This window comes from Bos indicus, chromosome 16 (genome assembly GCF_029378745.1).
Source record: "Bos indicus isolate NIAB-ARS_2022 breed Sahiwal x Tharparkar chromosome 16, NIAB-ARS_B.indTharparkar_mat_pri_1.0, whole genome shotgun sequence".
NCBI lineage: Eukaryota > Metazoa > Chordata > Mammalia > Artiodactyla > Bovidae > Bos > Bos indicus.
The window spans coordinates 52,992,280-53,011,443 of record NC_091775.1 but is presented as its reverse complement, the minus strand read 5'-3'; the positions used below and the strand labels follow the sequence as shown (position 1 = coordinate 53,011,443).

The 19,164-nt window shown below is 46.2% G+C and overlaps 1 protein-coding gene across 9 annotated transcripts in view; it reads left to right on the top strand.

The window, feature by feature from the left end:
• Positions 1 to 19,164, top strand: part of FHAD1 (forkhead associated phosphopeptide binding domain 1) — a 165,397-nt gene that overhangs the window by 38,823 nt on the left and 107,410 nt on the right. For all 9 annotated transcript variants that reach the window (XR_011560881.1, XM_070768459.1, XM_019976876.2 and 6 more), the window contains exon 4: positions 11,147 to 11,417. Coding sequence is in view for 8 of the 9 variants with exons in the window: in XM_070768459.1 (XP_070624560.1) it covers positions 11,147 to 11,417 (271 nt within the window). In the remaining variant the exon portion in view is untranslated. The remainder of the gene's footprint in view (positions 1 to 11,146; positions 11,418 to 19,164) is intronic.

Here is a 19,164-nt window from a genome sequence, read left to right as displayed (position 1 = left end):
GTGCTGTGTCTACTCCCAGGGTAGAGTTTCCCAGGAGGACCGCCCTGATATCACCCAGGTTAAGTGTGATAGGAACTGTTCTTTTCTTGACAAAGAGTTCCCAAGTGAGAACATTTATTTCAGGCTCTGTGGTGACCGTAACCAAGAGAGAGGACTGTGGCAGCATTTCTTTGGGGAGGGGGGCAGGTTGGGTTAGGAGCCCAGATGTGTTTGCAGCTGTCACGTGGTTAGGGCACATGCCTGAGGCCAGGCTGACTCCAGAGCAGTCCCAGCCCTGCTCTTGTACTGGCGTTTATACTGGACACACCCAGGTCATTTCTCTCAAAGCCTCAGTCCTCATTTCTGTAATATAGTTCCTACCACACGGAACAACTGTGGTATTAAGTGGGCAATGTATGTAAAATGTTGACTCCAGCGTCTGGCCCCTGATAAACATATGAAAATCCTCACTTTTATTTATTTATTGGCTGCACTGCACGGCAGGTAGGTAAGATCCTATTATTAATAATAGTTCCCTGACCAGGGATCAAACTTGCATCCCCTGCATTAGAAGCATGGAGTCTTAACCACTGGACTGCCAGGGAAGTCCCCACCCTCAACTTTAGTTAGAATCAAGCAAACCAGCATGTAGCAGCCAAGATGCTTCCCTTGTAAGTGTTCCTTTGGACAGGAAACCTCCCAAGCCCTCCCCCGACTAGCAGACAGATATATTTGCAGATAAATTATCCATAGAATAACATAGAAAATGGAAAACTATAAAGAAAATCTCGTTTGACAAAGTACATCGGCAGCCAGCATATGCCTAGGATCATGCTCTGTAAATCATAAATCTTTCATGAAAGTGTTACTCCACAGTCACCATTCATAGTATGATCCATGTAGACGGCGCCCCCTGGGGTTGTGCAGGACGTAACCTGCAGGGCCGTTTGCAATGCCCTGAAGCAACCGTTGATTAATATACAGTCTCAGTACCGGGTGTGGGAAACTGAAGTCACAGAGTCAGGTGTGCCTGCCGCACCGTGCGTTTTGTTGGTAGCTGCCTTTCTTTGTGCTTCCTGAACTCTGGGAAAGGAGGTACAGAAACAAGCTGTTTTAGTCACAGTGACCGTGTGCTCATAAAAAAGCTGAGTAAGGAAACCCTCATCACCCAAATGTATAAATCGTGTCTTTCTCTGTTGTGAAGTATAGCAAAACTGATGGAAATAGCGAGAATGAAAAAGGAAGCGAGGTGCCCCAAATAACGTGTCGAGTTGTTCCATGAAGGTGTTGTTGGCTCATTGGCAGGAGCTCCCACCCCTATCATTGCCCGTGACTGGCCTTCCCTTTAGCCTGTTCTGCCCTGTCCCCAGTCCAACTAGACTCTCCCACGTGGCTCCTGGATACTGTCTTCTGTCCCTGCAATGTCATGACGTCATGTCTAGCGGGAAGAGCGCCCTCTGTCGGCCATTATTCCTCGCTGTTTTCATAGGAAAGCTCTGCAGAATAAAATCAAAAGCAAAGGCTTTGGGGTTTGATGGACCCAAGTTCAAATGCTAACTGCAATTGACTTTACCTTTCTGAGCTTCTATTTTTAATTTCTGCCAAGGAGCTTCTCATTAATCACAGATCCCCTTTCACCCTTAAGTTTTTTCATAGAGGTCCCTGGGACCACCCCTATCATTGTATGAGCTGAGGCCCGGAGAATTTCAGTGACTTCCCCAAGGTTAGTTATCAGTCATATAGATCCAGAGCCAGGATTAAAAGCTACCTCTCCTGAGTCCCTTGTAGGCTTTTTCTAATAGCATGAAGCATCACGGTGCCATGTGAGCCCAGGCAGCTCCTCCACTGCCCACTGGTTAAGGGAGGTCTCACAATTCCCAGTTCAACCTGCAATTTCACATGCCTGACAAGGAATGATCCATCATGTGGGTAAAAGCGAAAGCCGCTGGTAATAGAAGAAAATGCATTTTCAGTTACTGGCTTCCTTGTTTGGCTTCAGTAATTTTTCACCAGGGTTATGGGGCTATTGCTGCTACGTCCTGCATATGTGCTCAGTCATGTCTGGCTCTTTTGCGACCCCATGGACTGTAGCCAACCAGGCTCCTCTGTCCATGGGATTTTTCAGGCAAGAATACTGGAGCGGGTTGCCATTTCCTCCTCCAGGGGATCTTCCCAACGCAGGGATCGAACCCTCATTTCCTCGTCTCTCCTGGACAAATTTAGTTGCCCTCTTTCTTTTTCGATGATGATGATGATACCTGATGGCAAGTGTTTGATGCTCGTTTATTATAGACCAGGAAGTGCTCCAAGCATTCCATGTGCTCTGTCTCACCTGCTTCTCACCAGACTGAGAAATAGCTGTCCTCATCCCTATTTTACAGACGAGGCACACAAATAGCAGACTCGTCAGGGTCACACAGATGGTAAGGAGCAGAGCGGGAAGCTGGACCAGATTCTGTTTCATGCCAGATCCCAAGCTCTTTAACCAGAGGTTGGCAAACTATGGCCCAGGGCCAAATGGAACACAAGTACTCCCTTTATTTCCGTATTGCCTGTGTTGTCTGCTGTAACTGCAGAGTAAACTGGAAGGACATCATATGGCACACAGAGTTGGAAATATTTACTGTCTGGCTCTACAGAAAATGTTTACTAGCCTCTGCATGTAACACTGCACTGTACGGTCTCTTATTTTACTTGATTTCTGTACGGTCTCTTTTACTGGTTTCTGAAAGAAGAACTAAAAATAGAGGGAAAGCTGGAGAGAAAGAACTCAGTCAGATTAAGCCCCACTGTGTGCTGACAGCTGTGCTCCTTAATTGCTTACTTAGTTTGCTGAGAAATAACAACAACAACAAAAAATAGGTGAGCTGAAAAAACAGATTTTGAGCAATCTTTTTCATCACCTCTTTAAAAAATAACTGGAATATGTGGTTCTAAATATACACAAACAAGACTTCCCTGGTGGTCCAATGGTTAAGAATCTGCCTTCCAGTGCAGGGAACACAGGTTCAGTCCTTGGTCCAGGAAGATCCCACATGCTTCAGGGCAACTAAGCCCATGCACCACAGCTACTGAGCCCACTGGGCTCTAGAGCCTTCAAGCCATAGCTAATGAAGCCTGTGCACCTAGAGCCCATGCTCTGCAACAAGAGAAGCTGCTACAAGGAAAAGCCCATGTACTGCAACTAGAGAGGAGCCCCCACTCGCTGCAGTTGGAGAAAGCCTGCTTGCAGCAATTAAACCTGTGCACCACAGCTACTGAAGCCCATCTGCTCTAGGGCCCATGCTCTCCAACAACAGAAGCCACCAGAATGAGAAGCCCACTCACAACTAGAGAAAGCCCATGTGCAGCAACAAAGACCCAGCATAGCCATAAATAAACAAATATAAATAAATATACATCCACATATACATGTATTTGCATATATACTAAGTATAATTTGCATATATAGTAATAGTATAATTACATTGACATATATCTGATAAATATACTAGATATTAGTATATTATATATAACAGAGTTATATATATTGTAAGTTTTTTTTACTGCATATTGTAAGTTTACTGCATATTGTAAGTTTTACCTGTTTCTTCAACTGGAAAGTTTTTTTTTTTTTAAACTGTGGAATGTTGGGAATTCCCTGGCAGTCCAGTGGGTAGGACTCGGCACTTTCACTCTGGTGGCCTGGGTTCAATCCCTGGTCTGGGAACCAAGATCCTGAAAGCCAAGTAGTGAGGTCAGAAATAAATAAACAAATAAAACTGTGGAATGTCTTCCCTAGGTAATTTCTGAAGAAGAAAATTTGGGTTTATAGTCCAAAGCCTGCTGTAGCTGAAGAACTATTTATTTGTTCAAAGTTTCTCTAGGCAGCACTTTACTACTTGTCTTATTATTGATTCCTTGGTCTTAAATCATTCTTCTCTGGGGCTGCTGCTTTACTTTTATAGGTTTAAATTTGGTGCATGGTTACAGACTGGTGGGGTTTTATTTGAACATGACAAACAACTTGTGACAGCTTTCATTCTGAGTACCACAGAGTCTCACCATAGTGTTCATAGGACATAGAGCACATAGTGATGCTTATGCCAAAGTCTCAATAAGCATATTGTCTAGAAAATTTTACTGGTTGCAAGTGTCATAAAACTAACTTAAACTAGCCTAGGGGAAAAAAAATAGCTTATGTAACTGAAAAGGCCAAAAGCTGCAGCTTCAGGCCCAGGTGCCCAAGCAATGGTCAGGAATCTGACTCTGCTCTGTCCGCTTCACTGTCTCTGGCAGACTCTTGCTGCCTCACCTGCAGGAAGGTGGCCGCCATCAGCACCAGACTGGCAGCTCCAGAGGAAGAGCCAGCATCTTCCTCGGCGTGGCTTGGATCTTGACTAGAGGCCAGCCTTGAGAAGGATGTGGCTTTACTGTACCTGGGGTTGAGGAGCTGGCTGGTGGTAGAGGGAATGACCAGAGAACACGGTCCCCTTCAGAACAAAACCTCTTGCCAGTCAAGCTTTGTCATCTCCAACCTGACCTCTTAGGAGTTCATCTACACTATGCTCTTACACGTCCTGTGGGGACCTGCTGATGGGATGAGAAATCCTGAGACCACCACGTGCTTCATATCAAAGGCGACTTCCCATGGCCAGTGAAGTGGAGGGCAGGGGGCTGCAGATGGTCTCAGGCACAGGGTCCTCAGCAAAAACTCAAACAGGAGGACTCTTGAGGACTGTGTCATCCCCAGATGTCTATGGACGACCTTGGGGGAGGTGGAGACAGGAGCACAGGTGGAAGGCTTAGCACCCTGGAAAGACAGGACCCAGACTCAGCCAGACATCTGGGGATCAGCGTGGCTACCTCCTGGCTCCTCTGGCAGAGCACACCCTGGTTTACCAAACTTGAACCACACTGCTGCTTCTCTTCTCTTTACTTAGTCGATGGTCATTCACTCTTGCATTCAGCCTGTCAATTGAATTGAAGGAGGTCAAGTCTAGGGGTAGTGAAAGCTATTTGCAAACACCCAGCTGTTTTCTGGTTAGATTCTATTTCCCATTTTATGAACCAACCAGGAAGCTAATTAGAACTCGAAAGAAAGAACTGTAAGATTGAAGATTTAGCAAAAAATGGGAAAATTAGATGGATCAGGTCTCCTTTGACCCTAAAATCCAAATGAATGATTTTTCTGAACAGCTCAAAGGGACCTAATTCTTTCTGTTTTTTGGCTGCACTGAGTCTTCATTGCTACACACAGGCTTTCTCTAGTTGTGGCGAGCAGGGACTACCCTTTGTTGCGGTGCTTGGGCTTCTCGTTGCATTGGGTTCTCTTGTTGCAGAGCACGGGCTCAGTAGTTGTGGCCCACAGGCTTAGTTTCCCTGAGGCACGGAGATCTTCCTGGATCAGGGATCGAACCCGTGTCCCCTGCACTGGCAGGCAGAGTCTCAACCACTGTACCCCCCAGCGAAGTGCCGGGACCTCTTTTAAGTTCTAAAACCTAAAAGTAATGTACAACTTGGTGGTGCTGTGTTCTGAATGTATCATTTTGATTTCTCACATTGAAAATCCCGAACATAATTTACCTTTTTCTTGGAGACACAGAATTACTACCCCACTTTGAGTTATGGTGACGTCCTGGGAGCTGTTGAGGTAAAAGCCATTTGTTGTTGTTGTTCAGTCGCCCTGTCATGTCTAACTTTTTCGACCCCATGGGCTGCAGCACACCAGGCCTCCCTGTTCCTCACCATCTCCCAGAGTTTGCCCAAGTTCATGTTCCTTGCATTGGTGATGCCATCCAGCCATCTCAGCCTTTGACACACTCTTCTCCTTCTGCCCTCAATCTTTCCCAGCATCAGGGACTTTTCCAATGAGTTGCATCAGATGACCAAAGTACTTGAGCTTCAGCTTCTGCATCAGAAAAAAAGCCATTTGCCCAGCAGCAAAAAGCCCCTCCCCGAGCTTCTGAGACGTAGTGACTGTGTTCTGTAGTCTCTGTCCTGTCTTTTGAGATCCATGGCTCCTCCATGCTGTGGTCAGTGTGTCTCCTCCCCCTGCCCTGTCACCCCCACCCCCAGGCCTTTCCAGACTGTGGGAATTAAGCTCAACATCCACATGTGTTAGATTCTTCTGTAAGGAAGATGGTCTCTTCTCCCTGCTTTATGTATTTACTCACTCACATATCCATATCGGCATGGACGTAGTATATTTTACCCTCTGGGTCATAATCCTTTCTTTTTTTATTTTTATTTTGCCTGCACTAGGTCTTCATTGCAGCGTGAGGGTTTTTCTCCTATTGCTGTGCATGGACTTAGTTGCCCCATGGCATGTGGGATCTTAGTTTCCCGACCAGGGATTGAACCTGTGTCCTCTGCATTGGAAGGTGGATTCTTAACCACTGAACCAGCAGGGATGTCCCTCATTTTCTGTTTTGTAGCTCAAATTCTTCCAGCCTCAGCCTCTGGGAGCTCTTTCAGGCTGGTTGCCGTGGCCTTAAGCATCTCCCCATGCTTTTGCTCTGGGCACTTCTTTATTCTCTGCTGTTACGAGATTCTCCAGGCTTAGCAGGTATTCCCCCCTCCCCTGTCCCAGCCCCAGAATCAAAGACCTTTTTACTTACACTACTTTTGCCAACAGTTCAGCTCAGTCGGTGGTGAACACCTACCGTGAGTACCAGGCACTCTGCTGAGTGCCTGGCACAGACAGCAACTGGCTAGTAAATGTTTAACAGCCAGCTCTCTGAAAAATGTAAAGGATGCACACATATAGCATAAGGTTTAATGATATCAAGAATGTGTAACACCTTCTTTCCAAATAACAAGAAATACAGTACACTTTCCTGTAAATTCCACACAGCCAGCTGAGTCTCACAGAATGCTTCCATTGACTTTCGTTGAATCCTTGTATCCATAGCCAATTTCTGGTTGTAACTGATGAATAAGAGAGTTCCCAATCTGAGCACTGGTGGATATTTGGGGGTATTTTGGATATATTTGCATTTGTGAGTAACACGAGTAAAAAAGAAAGACGTTGGAACTTCCCACATTCATCAGTGACGTGACTTTTTTTTTTTTTTTCCTGCATCAGATAGTAGTTTTCAAGTACGAGAGAAATGTTCCCTCCATTTTTTGTGCTACTTATAATGGCTGAGGCACGACATACTTTTTTATCATCTGCACTGTTAAGATTTTCCCCATTACCTTCTTAAGCATAGGCAATCAGCAAACAAAAAAATCAAGCTCTGGTGGCTCAGAGGGTAAAGCGTCTGCCCACAATGCAGAAGACCTGGGTTCGATCCCTGGGTCGGGAAGGTCCCCTGGAGAAGGAAAAGGCAACCCACTCCAGCACTCTTGCCTGGAAAATCCCATGGACGGAGAAGCCTGGTAGGCTACAGTCCATGTGGTCACAGAGTCGGACACAACTGAGCGACTTCACTTCACTTGTAAACTACTATTATTAAACCTATTCATAACAGTTTTGGGTTTCCCAGGTGGTGCTCAGTTCAGTTCAGTTCAGTTCAGTCGCTCAGTCATGTCCGACTCTTTGTGACCCCATGAACCACAGCACGCCAGGCCTCCCTGTCCATCACCAACTCCTGGAGTCCACCCAAACCCATGTCCATTGAGTCGGTGATGCCATCCAACCATCTTGTCCTCTGTCATCCCCTTCTCCTCCTGCCCTCAGTCTTTCCCAGCATCAGGGTCTTTTCCAATGAGTCAGCTCTTTGCATCAGGTGGCCAAAGTATTGGAGTTTCAGCTTTAGCATCAGTCCTTCCAATGAACACCCAGGACTGATCTCCTTTAGGATGAACTGGAGTGGTAAATAACCCTCCTGCCAGTGCAGGAGACATAAGAGATATGAGTTCAATTGCTGGGTCGGGATAATCCCCTGGAGGAGGGCATGGCAACCCACTCCAGTGTTCTTGCCTGGAAAATCCCATGGACAGAGGAGCCGGACAGGCTACAGTCATGGGATTGCAAAGAGTCAGACACGACTGAGCGTCTGAGCACGTACACATAGGTTACTTACCACAATTTTGAAAATAAAAAACAACTTCTCTCTCTTCCTGTCTGGGCTCCACTCCTTCGTGCTGGCTGCACTTGTAAGTCCAACCAGGGCACTCCAGACCCTGGTGTCCAGCCAAGTTTTGTTGGGTCTCCTTGGCTCTGATTGGATCACTTGCCCCACCAGTGCACCAATCAGTGCACCAAGGAGTGTGATTGGCTGATGGCTGAGCCCCACCCACAGCAATGGACTGAGATTGGGATAGAGACTCCTGAAATTTCCAAAGGGCCGAGTGGGTTCTGGCCTATTCTCACTTGAGGCATGAGATATGACCACTCCCTTTAGCACCCTGGCAGTAGGTGGGCAGGGAGGCACATCTACCTGAGCATCCCAGCATGAAAGGAAATTCTTGCACCACTACCTGTGGTCTCTAGATTTGTTTTCTAGCTAGCAGAGGAGAAAACACACTTGAATTTACCCCTTCCCACCTTCAGCCCGTGCATTTGCTAAAACTTTATTAAATCAATGGGAAAAAATGATAGGAATGATTGAGGTGAGACAGCCCCAGAGAAGAGGAAGGGAGAGGATGGATGGAGAAGTCAGCACAGGCAGGAGCAGTGCATCTCAGCTTCTGAAAGGAGAGAAAGGAAGAGAGCGTAGGTAGAGACAGAGGTGTCCACAGTGGAGAGAAATTCTAATCTACGTGTAAGGTAGCGGAGTTCTGGAACACCACCAAGTCCGTTCCTGAAACAGGTTTCAGTAGGGCCTAGAGGCTGGCTGTTAGTCGCTCAGTCTTGTCTAGCTCTGTGACCCCATGGACTGTAACTTGCCACCCTCCTCTGTCCATGGAATTCTCCAGGCAAGAATACTGGAGTGGGTAGTCATTCCCTTCTCCAGGGTATCTTCCCGACCCAGTAATGGAGCCCGAATCTTCTACATTGCAGACGGAGTTTTACCTTCTGAGCCACCAAGGAAGCCCAGGGTCAATGTCATTATAAATGCTGAAGCAGGGACTTCCCGGTGGTCCAGTGGTTAAGAATTCACCTTGCAATGCAGGAGACTGGGGTTTGATCCCTGGTCAGGGAACTAAGATTCCACATCCTGCAGGGCAACTAAGCCTGAGTGCCACACCTAGAGAGCCCACGCGCCACAACTAGAGGGTCCACTCACAACAAAAGATCTTGCGTGATGCAACTAAGCCCCGATGAAGCCCCCCAAAAAATGCTGGGCCAGGTGTCCCCAGACAATTGGAGTTTAATTTCCTTGAACACTGCTCTCACTGACTCCAAAAAAAGCCTTTGGAGAAATTCACCGGATTCTTGACTTGGCTGGGAAAAGCTGTCGCTAAAAGACTGGTTTGGGAGCCCAAGCGAGCGGAGAAACTTCCTCTTGAACGCAGTCCAGCTGGAGTTCTAGGAAGTCCTGTCTGCCAGTGCTCCTATTTTGGAAGCCTTCTGTCCTGTTTCTCATTATGTCTCCCTGTCTGGGGAAAGAGACACGTGACCCCACACAGGCGGCGAACCTTTAAACTTAGCTTCTTACTTGAAAAGTGTGTTGCTTTTTTCTTCCAGGAGTCTAGGGGGAGGGGTGGGGATGGGTGATAAGAAAGGAGAGAGAAACAGAGAGGGAAAGAGCTCATCAGACCCCAATCCAACCACCCCTTCCACCATCACCTGAGCTTGGTCAGTTCCTTAACCCAGCAGTCCCCCAACTTTTTGGTCACCAGGGACCAGTTCCATAGAAGACAATTTTCCCAAGGACCCAGGTGGCAGAGGAGTGGGCTGGGGGATGGTTTCGGGATGACTGAAGTGCGTTACATTTATCGTGCACTTTATTTCTATTGTTATTATGTCAGCCCCACCTCAGATCATCAGGCATTAGGTCCCGGAGGCTGGGGACCCCTGCCTTAACCTCTCCCAGCCTCATTTGTAAACTGGGGATAAAGAGATCTCCTCCCCGTATCGTGAGGAAGATGATTAAAGTACAATAAATGGTAGCACTCACGACATCATGTCTTAACCACTAGGCAAGGGGAGAAACCGCCATGACAGCATCAAGCCAAGACAAAGCCAGGTGTCAGCACCTCTCTCAGCATTTGCTTCTCCCAGTTTAGATAGAGCTTGATGTGCTCTCTGTTGAAAGTAGCTACAAACATCTTCTGCTGGGGTCCCTCGATAGATATGTATGGAGTATCTGCCAAGAATAGGGTGGGTGTTGAGGGTCACAGGCTAATCAGCCAGCCGGGGTGCCTGCCACCCCAGAGCTCTTGGCTCTGGGGGACAGATGCAGTAGGTACGCCAGAAAGACACGCAGTGTGGATGGAAAGAAAGCAGACCATGGGGTCCTGGAGAGCTGGGCTTGAATCTCGGAGATTTGTCAATTCATTCTTTCAACCAGTACTTTTTAAAACAATATTTATTTATGGTTACACTGGGTCTTCATTGCTGTTTGCGGGCTTTCTCTAGTTATGGTGCGTGGGGGCTACTCTGTAGTTGCCTTGTGTGGGCTTATTGCCGTGGCCTCTCTTGTTGCAGGGCATGGACTCTAGACACACAGGCTTCATCAGTTGTGGTTCGAGAGCTCTAGAGCATGGGCTCAGTAGTTGTGGAGCACGGGCTTAGTTGCCCTGCAGCATGTGGGATCTTCCCGGACCAGGGATTGAACCTGTGTACCCTGCATTGGCAAGCAGATTCTTAATGGCTGGGCCACTAGGGAAGTCCTCAACTGATATTTGAGGGCCTACTCTGTACGTACCAAGGGTTTATTCTAGGTGCTGAGGATACAGTGTTGAGCAAGATAGACAAAACGCTCTTATGTCTTAGAGATGGCGTTCTACGAGCTCAGCCGCTCACTACCAAATCTACGATCTTGGGAAGGTCACTAGGTCTTACTCAGCCTCAGGCTCATCATAGAGTGTTAGGTGTATTAAGTGAGGTAATGGATGCAAATCTCTTGGCAGGGTGCTTGGCATGAAGGCTGCACCCAACAAATGGTGGTGCAGTGATGTGCCGGTGACCCATGCGGGGTCACCATCCCAGATTTGGGGAGAGTCTGGGAAGTCTTCCTGGAGGAAGTGACTTATATGATGAAACCTAGGACAGCAATCACGTCACTGGGACAGAAGGGTGGAGACCACCCCAGCTGCTCGTAACCTCCCCTGACCCTCTTGTCTGCCCCTGCAGGTCTCCTTCCCATGGGCGATGGGCCCAGCACCTTGGCCCAGGCCACAGCCATCTCGGACCACACAGCAGCCGAACCAGTCACCCTCGCCACCACAGGTCCCCTTCCACCCGGGCGTCCGGCCGGTGCCAGTGCAGAGGAGCTGGTCCCAGGGCTTCCCCAGGCCCTCCGTGGTCCCGCCTGCCTCTCACAAGCGGCCCATGAGTGCCAGTGGGAAGATGTTCTCCTTTATGATGGACGGCACTGCCCACGGGGTTCCCATCATCAAACAAGGTACTCAGGGGAGCTTCCGTGGTGGCTTCGGGGATGGGCTCATGGACAGGGGCTCAGTTTTTGCTTAATTTCTCCAATTCTAAAATGGAACATTAGCAATTGTGAAAAAAAAAACAATTGGGATAAACAGAAAACAGTGAAAGATCTCATTCTTACCATCTGGACTGCCCCCTGTGACTTTTTGGTACAAATCCCTCCAGATTTTGTGCCCATCCACACATATCAGTCAGTACCTCTGCAATGAATGTGTGTGTGTCTGTACATATACATGAATATATATGAATGTGTATCAGAATCTATATTTATATACTTTGACAGAAATACGGGTAACTGAAATCCCTCTTGCCTTCGGAGGTTTTAAATATTTTATTACCATTTTGCAAGTTAGAGGAGACAGAGGCTTATGGAGAAAATTACTTCTCTAGAGGTGATACATTCACTCTAATCTCACCTGATGCGTTTCGGTGAAATTTAAGGCTGGTTATCTCGAGGACTGTCACTCGCAGCCTGGTCACTTTGGGGACACAAAGCCATCAGGGATTCATTTCCCCCTCCTCCGCCCCAGAAGGCTTCATGGCATTTGGGGAGGAGACTTCCTGTCTGTCACCATCCTCTCAGCCTCACCAGCCTCGCTGGCAGAGTAGCTAGGTCGACTTAGTCCCTGGCATGATTCCCAGATTTCTTCTGTGGCTGCTGTCAAGAAGGTCCCATTCTCTGTCCTCTGGGTCCCAGCCCCAGACCCCTCTGAGTCCCCAGATCTCTCAGTGGCCCCACACCCTCCCTTGGTCTCCCTCAGGACCACTCACCTAGTCACCTCACTCAGCCATTCAAGTAATAGTTATTAGGCTACTCTGAAGGTAGTGAGTTATCTCAATTGATTGTTCACAGTCGGTTACAGGTCAGTTCAGTTCAGTTGCTCAGTTGTGTCCTACTCTTTGCGACCCCATGGACTGCCGCACAATTCTTTACATGGATTGCAGGCAGATTCATCAGAGCTTGCTCACCATCACCAACTCCCAGAGCTTGCTCAAACTCATGTGCATCAAGTCAGTAATGCCATCCGACCATCTCATCCTCTGTCATCCCTTTCTTCTCCTGCCTTCAATCTTTCCCAACATCAGGGTCTTTTCCAGTGAGTCAGTTCTTCACATCAGGTGGCCATAAGTACTGAAGTTTCAGCTTCAGCATCTGTCCTTCCAGTGTATATTCAGGACTGATTTCCTTTAGGATTGACTGGCTTGTTCTTGCTGAGCGAGGGACTCTCAAGAGTCTTCTCCAACACCACAGTTCAAAAGCATCAATTCTTTAGCACTCAGCTTTCTTTATAGTCCAATTCTCATATCCATACATGACTACTGGAAAAACCATAGCTTTGACTATATGCACTTTTGCCGGCAAAGTAATGTCTATACTTTTTAATATGCTGTCTAGGTTGGTCATAGCTTTTCTTCCAAGGAGCAAGCATATTTTAATTTCATGGCTGAAGTTACCATCTGCAGTGATTTTGGAGCCCAAGAATATAAAGTCTCTCAATGTTTCCATTGTTTCCCAAATGGAAACATTGGGACCAGATCCCATGATCTTAGTTTTTTGAATGTTGAGTTTTAAGCCAACCTTTTCACTCTCCTCTTTCCCTTTCATCAAGAGGCTCTTTAGTTCTTCTTCACTTTCTGCCATAAGGGTGGTGTCATCTGCCTATTTGAGGTTATTGATATTTATCCCGGCAATCTTGATTCCAGCTTGTGCTTCATCAAGCCCGGTATTTCACATGATGTACTCTGCATATAGGGCTTCCCTTGTGTCTCAGCTTGTAAAGAATCTGCCTTCAATATGGGAGACTTGGGTTTGATCCCTGGTTGGAAAGATCCTGGTTTCGAACTATACAAAAAAGATCTTCACAACCCAGATAATCACGATGCTGTGACCACTCACCTAGAGCCAGACATTTTGGAATGCAAAGTCAAGTGGGCCTTAGGAAGCATCACTATGAACAAAGCTAGTGGAGGTGATGGAATTCCAGTTGAGCTATTTCAAATCCTAAAAGATGATGCTGTGAAAGTGTGGCACTCAACATGCCGGCAAAGTTGGAAAACTCAGCAGTGGCCACAGGACTAGAAAAAACCAGTTTTCATTCCAATCCCAAACAAAGGCAATGCCAAAGAATGCTCGAACTATCACACAATTGCACTCATCTCAAACACTAGCAAAGTAATGCTCAAAATTCTCCAAGCCAAGCTTCAACAGTACATGAACCAAGAACTTCCAGATGTTTGAGCTGGATTTAGAAAAGTCAGAGGAACCAGAGATCAAATTTTCAACATCATTTTATCATCAAAAAAGCAAGAGAATTCCAGAAACACATCTACTTCTGCTTTATTGACTATACCAAAGCCTTTGACTGTGTGGATCACAACAAACTGTGGAAAATTCTTCAAGAGACGGGAATACCAGACTACCTGACCTGCCTCCTGAGAAATCTGAATGCAGGTCAAGAAACAACAGAACTGGACATGTAACAACAGACTCGTTCCAAATAGGGAAAGGAGTATGTCAAGGCTGTATACTGTCACCCTGCTCATTTAACTTATATGCAGAGTACATCACGAGAAATGCTGGACTGGAGGAAGCACAGTTGGAATCAAGATTGCTGGGAGAAATATCAATAACCTCAGATATGCAGATGACACCACCCTTATGGCAGAAAGTGAAGAGGAACTCAAAAGCCTCTTGATGAAAATAAAAGAGAAGAGTGAAAAAGTTGGCTTAAAAGTCAACATTCAGAAAACGAAGATCATGGCAGATGCCCCATCACTTCATGGCAAATAGATGGCGAAACAATGTAACAGTGGAACAATGGAAAGAATGGAAATAGTGACAGACTTTATTTTCTTGGGCTCCAGAATCACTGCAGATGGTGACTGCAGCCATGAAATTAAAAGACACCTGCTCCTTGGAAGAAAAGTTATGACCAACTTAGACAGCATATTCAAAAGCAGAGATATTACTTTGCCAACAAAGGTCCATCTAGTCAAAGGTATAGTTTTTCCAGTAGTCATGTATGGATGTGAGAGTTGGACCATAAAGAAAGTTGAGTGCCAAAGAATTGATGCTTTTGAACTATGGTGTTGGAGAAGACTCTTGAGAATCCCTTGGACAGCAAGGAGATCCAACCAGTCCATCCTAAAGGAGATCAATCCTGAATATTCATTGGAAGGACTGATGCTAAAGCTGAAACTCCAGTACTTTGGCCACCTGATGCAAAGAACTGACTCATTTGAAAAGATCCTGATGCTGGGAAAGACTGAAGGTGGGGGAAGGGGATGACAGAGGATGAGATGGTTAGATGGTATCACTGACTCAGTGAATATGAGTTTGAGTAAACTCCACGAGTTGGTGATGGACAGGGAGGCCTGGCATGCTGCAGCCCATGGGGTCACAAAGAGTCAGACATGACTGAGAGACTGAACTGAACTGAACTGGGAAGATCCCCTGGAGAAGGGAAAAGCTACCCACTCCAGAATTCCATGGACTGTATAGTCTATGGGGTTGAAAGAGTCAGACACTACTGAGCAACTTTCACTTTCACTCTGCATATAAGTTAAATAAGCAGGGTGACAATATACAGCCTTGATGTACTCCTTTCCCAATTTAGAACCTGCCCATTGTTCCATGTCCGTTTCTAACTACTACTTCTTAAGCTGTGTACAGATTTCTCAGGAGGCAGGTAAGGTGATCTGGTATCCCCGTCTCTTGAAGAATTTTCCAGTTATTGTGACACACAGTCAAAGGCTTTGGTATAGTCAATAAAGCAGAAGTTTCTCTGGAACTCTCTTGCTTTTTCAGTGATCCAACGGATGTTGGCAATTTAATATCTGCTTCCTCTGCCTTTTCTAAATCCAGCTCAAGCATCTGGAAGTTCTTGGTTCATGTACTGTTGAAGCCTGGCTTGGAGAATTTTGAGCATTACTTTGCTAGTGTGTGAGATGAGTGCAATTGTGTGATAGTTCGAGCATTCTTTGGCATTGCCTTTGTTTGGGATTGGAATGAAAACTGGTTTTTTCCAGTCCTGTGGCCACTGCTGAGTTTTCCAAATTTGCTGGCATGTTGAGTGCCACACTTTCACAGCATCGTCTTTTAGGATTTGAAATAAACCAACTGGAATTCCATCACCTCCACTAGCTTTTCTTGTTGTGATGCTTCCTAAGGCCCACTTGACTTCACTTTCCAGGATGTCTGGCTCTAGTCCAGTGATCACACCATCATGGTTATCTGGATCGTAAAGATCTTTTTTGTACAGTTTTTCTGTATGTTTTTGCCACTTCTTAATGTCTTCTGCTTCTGTTAGATCCATACCATTTCTGTCCTTTACTGTGCCCATCTTTGCATGAAATGTTCCAGAACTCAAATAGTAGTTATTATTCTGAAACTGTACAAACTAAGGAGCGTATGAAACCTGTCTCTACAGTTTACATCATCATCCTCTAAGGAAAGCTCATTTACCTACAACCCAAGTTAAGAAATTACTCAGCCAGTTCTCCCTAACATTTTAATGTGAAAATTTTCAAACATACAGCAAAGTAAAAAGAATTTTAAAGAGAACAGCTCCCCTCCTAATTCTACTATTAACATATTTCTGTATTCTTTGTTACATTTCTGTCTGTCCATCCTTCTATTCATTTATTCCATGCTCAGTCACTGAGTTGTGTCTGATGCTTTGCATCTCCATGGATGGTAGCCCACCAGGCTTCTCTGTCCATGGGATTTCCCAGGCAAGAATACTGGAATGGGTTGCCATTTCCTTCTTCAGGGTATCTTCCCATCCCAGGGTTTGAACCTGGGTCTTCTACATTGCCAGCGGATTCTTTACCACTGAACCACCAGGGAAGCCTTATTCATTCCTTAATCCATCTTATTGTCTGATGCATTTCAAAATAAATGGCACACATCTGTAGTCCTCCTCCTAAATATTTTAGCATAGATACCATTAACTAGAATTCAGTGTTTTTTGTCTCTTTCATGTGAAATTAACATGCAATGTGTATTTGTTATCTTGGCTGCATAAGAAATTCTCCCCAGAATTTGCAGCCTAAAGCAAGAAACAAGCATGTTATCATATCCGGTTTCTGTGCGTCAGGAATCTGGAAGCAGCTTAGCAGGTCGGCCGTGGCTCAGGTCCCTTGTAAGGCTGCATCATCTGAAGGCTTGACTAGGGCTGGAGGATCCACTTCTAAGATAGCGTGCTCACATAGCTGTGAGCAGGAGGCCTCACTTCGTCACCATGGGGATCTCCCCAGAGAGCGGCTCCAGTGTTCTCATGAGCATCGGTCTGCAACTGGCTCCTCCTGAGCAAGCGATCCAGGAGAGCAAGGTAGAAATTGCAACATCTCTTGTGACTAAGCCTCAATAGTCACTCCCTGTCATTGCTGCAGTGTCCTATTGATTACACAGGGTGTCCCTCTCCAGGATGGGAGAAGACTACACCCGGCTGAAGACCAGGAGGCAAGAATTATCGGCACTCATCTTGAAGGCTGGCTACTGCAGTCTGCCCTCTGGTCCTCAGTGATTCACCCTCCTCCAACCCTCTCCTGCGCCCCTACCCCAAATCTCACCTCATTACAGCATCAGCTCAAATTCCAGAATCTCATCTAAATCAAGTCCAGGCACAGATTAGGCTCATGGGTGTAGTTCCTTAAGTTCAGTTCATCAAGTACTATTTCAGAAAAGTGAAGACTGATGAACAAGGTGTCTGTCCCTCACATACCCAAAATACGATGGTGGGACAGACACAGCTAACTGCTACATACCCTCCTCTAGTTAAAAAGGGAGAAAGATAGGAAACACACAGGCGTCATTGGCCCAAAGCAATTCTGAAATCCAGCTGGGAAAATCTTAGCAGTTCCTTCATGGGGCCTCAGTCCAGCTCTTACCCAGAAATGACATTCCAGGGCTCTTGGTTCTGCCCTCCGGTCTCTAAGTTCTGCCCTATGAATTGTCCTACCTTTCCCATGGAAGGTATCACATAGTTGCAGCTGCATAGTTTTAGAGTCTGCTTCCTGCCTGCAGAAGCTTGTGAGTCCAGAAGCTTCTTTTACTTTTGTGAATCTCTGTCGGTCTGCGTTGCCAGTTCTTCTTATATGGGTTCATCCTGTTAGGTAAAACCCATGTTGTTGTTCAGTGGCTCAGCTGTGTTCAACTCTTTGCAACCCCATGGACTGCAGCACGCCAGGCTTCCCTGCCCTTCACCATCTCCTGGAGCTTGCTCAAACTCATGTCCATTGAGCTGGTGATGACAGCCAATCATCTCATACTTTGTAGTCCCCTTCTCCTCCTGCCTTCAATCTTTTCCAGCATCAGGGTCTTTTCCAATGAGTTGTCTCTTCCCATCAGGTGGCCAAAGTATTGGAGCTTCAGCATCAGTTCTTCCAATGGAAATTCAGGGTTGATTTCCTTTAGCACTTACTGGCTTAATCTCTTTGCAGTCCAGGGGACTCTCAAGAGTCTTCTCCAACACCATAGATCAAAAGCGTCAGTTCTTCAGTGGTCAGCCTTCTTTATGGTCCAACTCTCACATCCATATGTGACTACTGGAAAAACCATAGCTTTGACTACACGGACCTTTGTCAGTGAAGTAATGTCTCTGCTTTTTTATACATTATCTAGGTTTGTCATGGCTTTTCTTCCAAGGAGCTTTTCTTCCAAGTGTCTTTTAATTTCATGTCTGCAGTCACCATCTACAGTGATTTTGGAGACCAAGAAAATAAAGTCTCTCACTGTTTCCATTGTTTCCCCATCTATTTGCTGTGAAGTGATGGAACCAGATGCCACAATCTTCGTTTTTTGAATGTTGAGTTTTAAGCCAGCTTTTTCACTCTGCTCTTTCACCTTCATCAAGTGTCTCTTTAGTTCCTCTTTGCTTTCTGCTGTTAGGGTGGTGTCATCTGCATATCTGATGTTATTGATATTTCTCTTGGCAATCTTGATTCCAGCTTGTGCTTCATCCAGCCCTGCATTTCGCATGATGTACTCTGCATATAAGTTAAAAAAGTAGGTTGACAGTGGGCAAAACCCATGCTCACAGGTTTTTTTTGACACAAGCCCTTCCACCTTGGGCTTCTGCCAACACTGCCCAAGCTTCTTAGAAGCCCAGTGCCTAGAGCAAACATCTCTGGGACACTGCCCTGAGTCTGTGCTCTTAACACAGGATTTTTACAGTCACTTCAGTTTCTTCTTTGGATGGTGTTTTCTTGAGAGCGCCCTTGATTTGATCTTTGCCCAGAGTCTGTTTCTTACATGTCATTTGTCACCTGCACGGGCAGGGAATTTTCAAGCCCAGAGCACTGAGTCCTGATTGAACATCCCTTTCTTTAACTGTCTCTACCCCTCACATGGGCTTCCCAGGTGGCACTAGTGTTAAAGAAACAGCCTGCCAATGCAGGTAGTGCAAGAGACACGGGTTCAATCCCTGGGTCAGGAAGATCCCCTGGAGTAGGAATGCAACCCCCTCCAGTATTTCTTGCCTGGAAAATTCCATGGACAGAGGAGCCTGGAGAGCTACACTCCATGGGGCCGCAAAGAAACCTGACTGAGTGACTGAGCACCCCTTCACATTTCACTGTAAATAAGCAGTAAGAAGTAACCAGGTGCTCCTTCCACAACTCTTGCCTGGAGCGCTTGATCGTCAGGAACATTTTCTCTTCCCACATGATGACAGGCAGTGTGCTATTAAAACTTCTGCCACCACCTAACA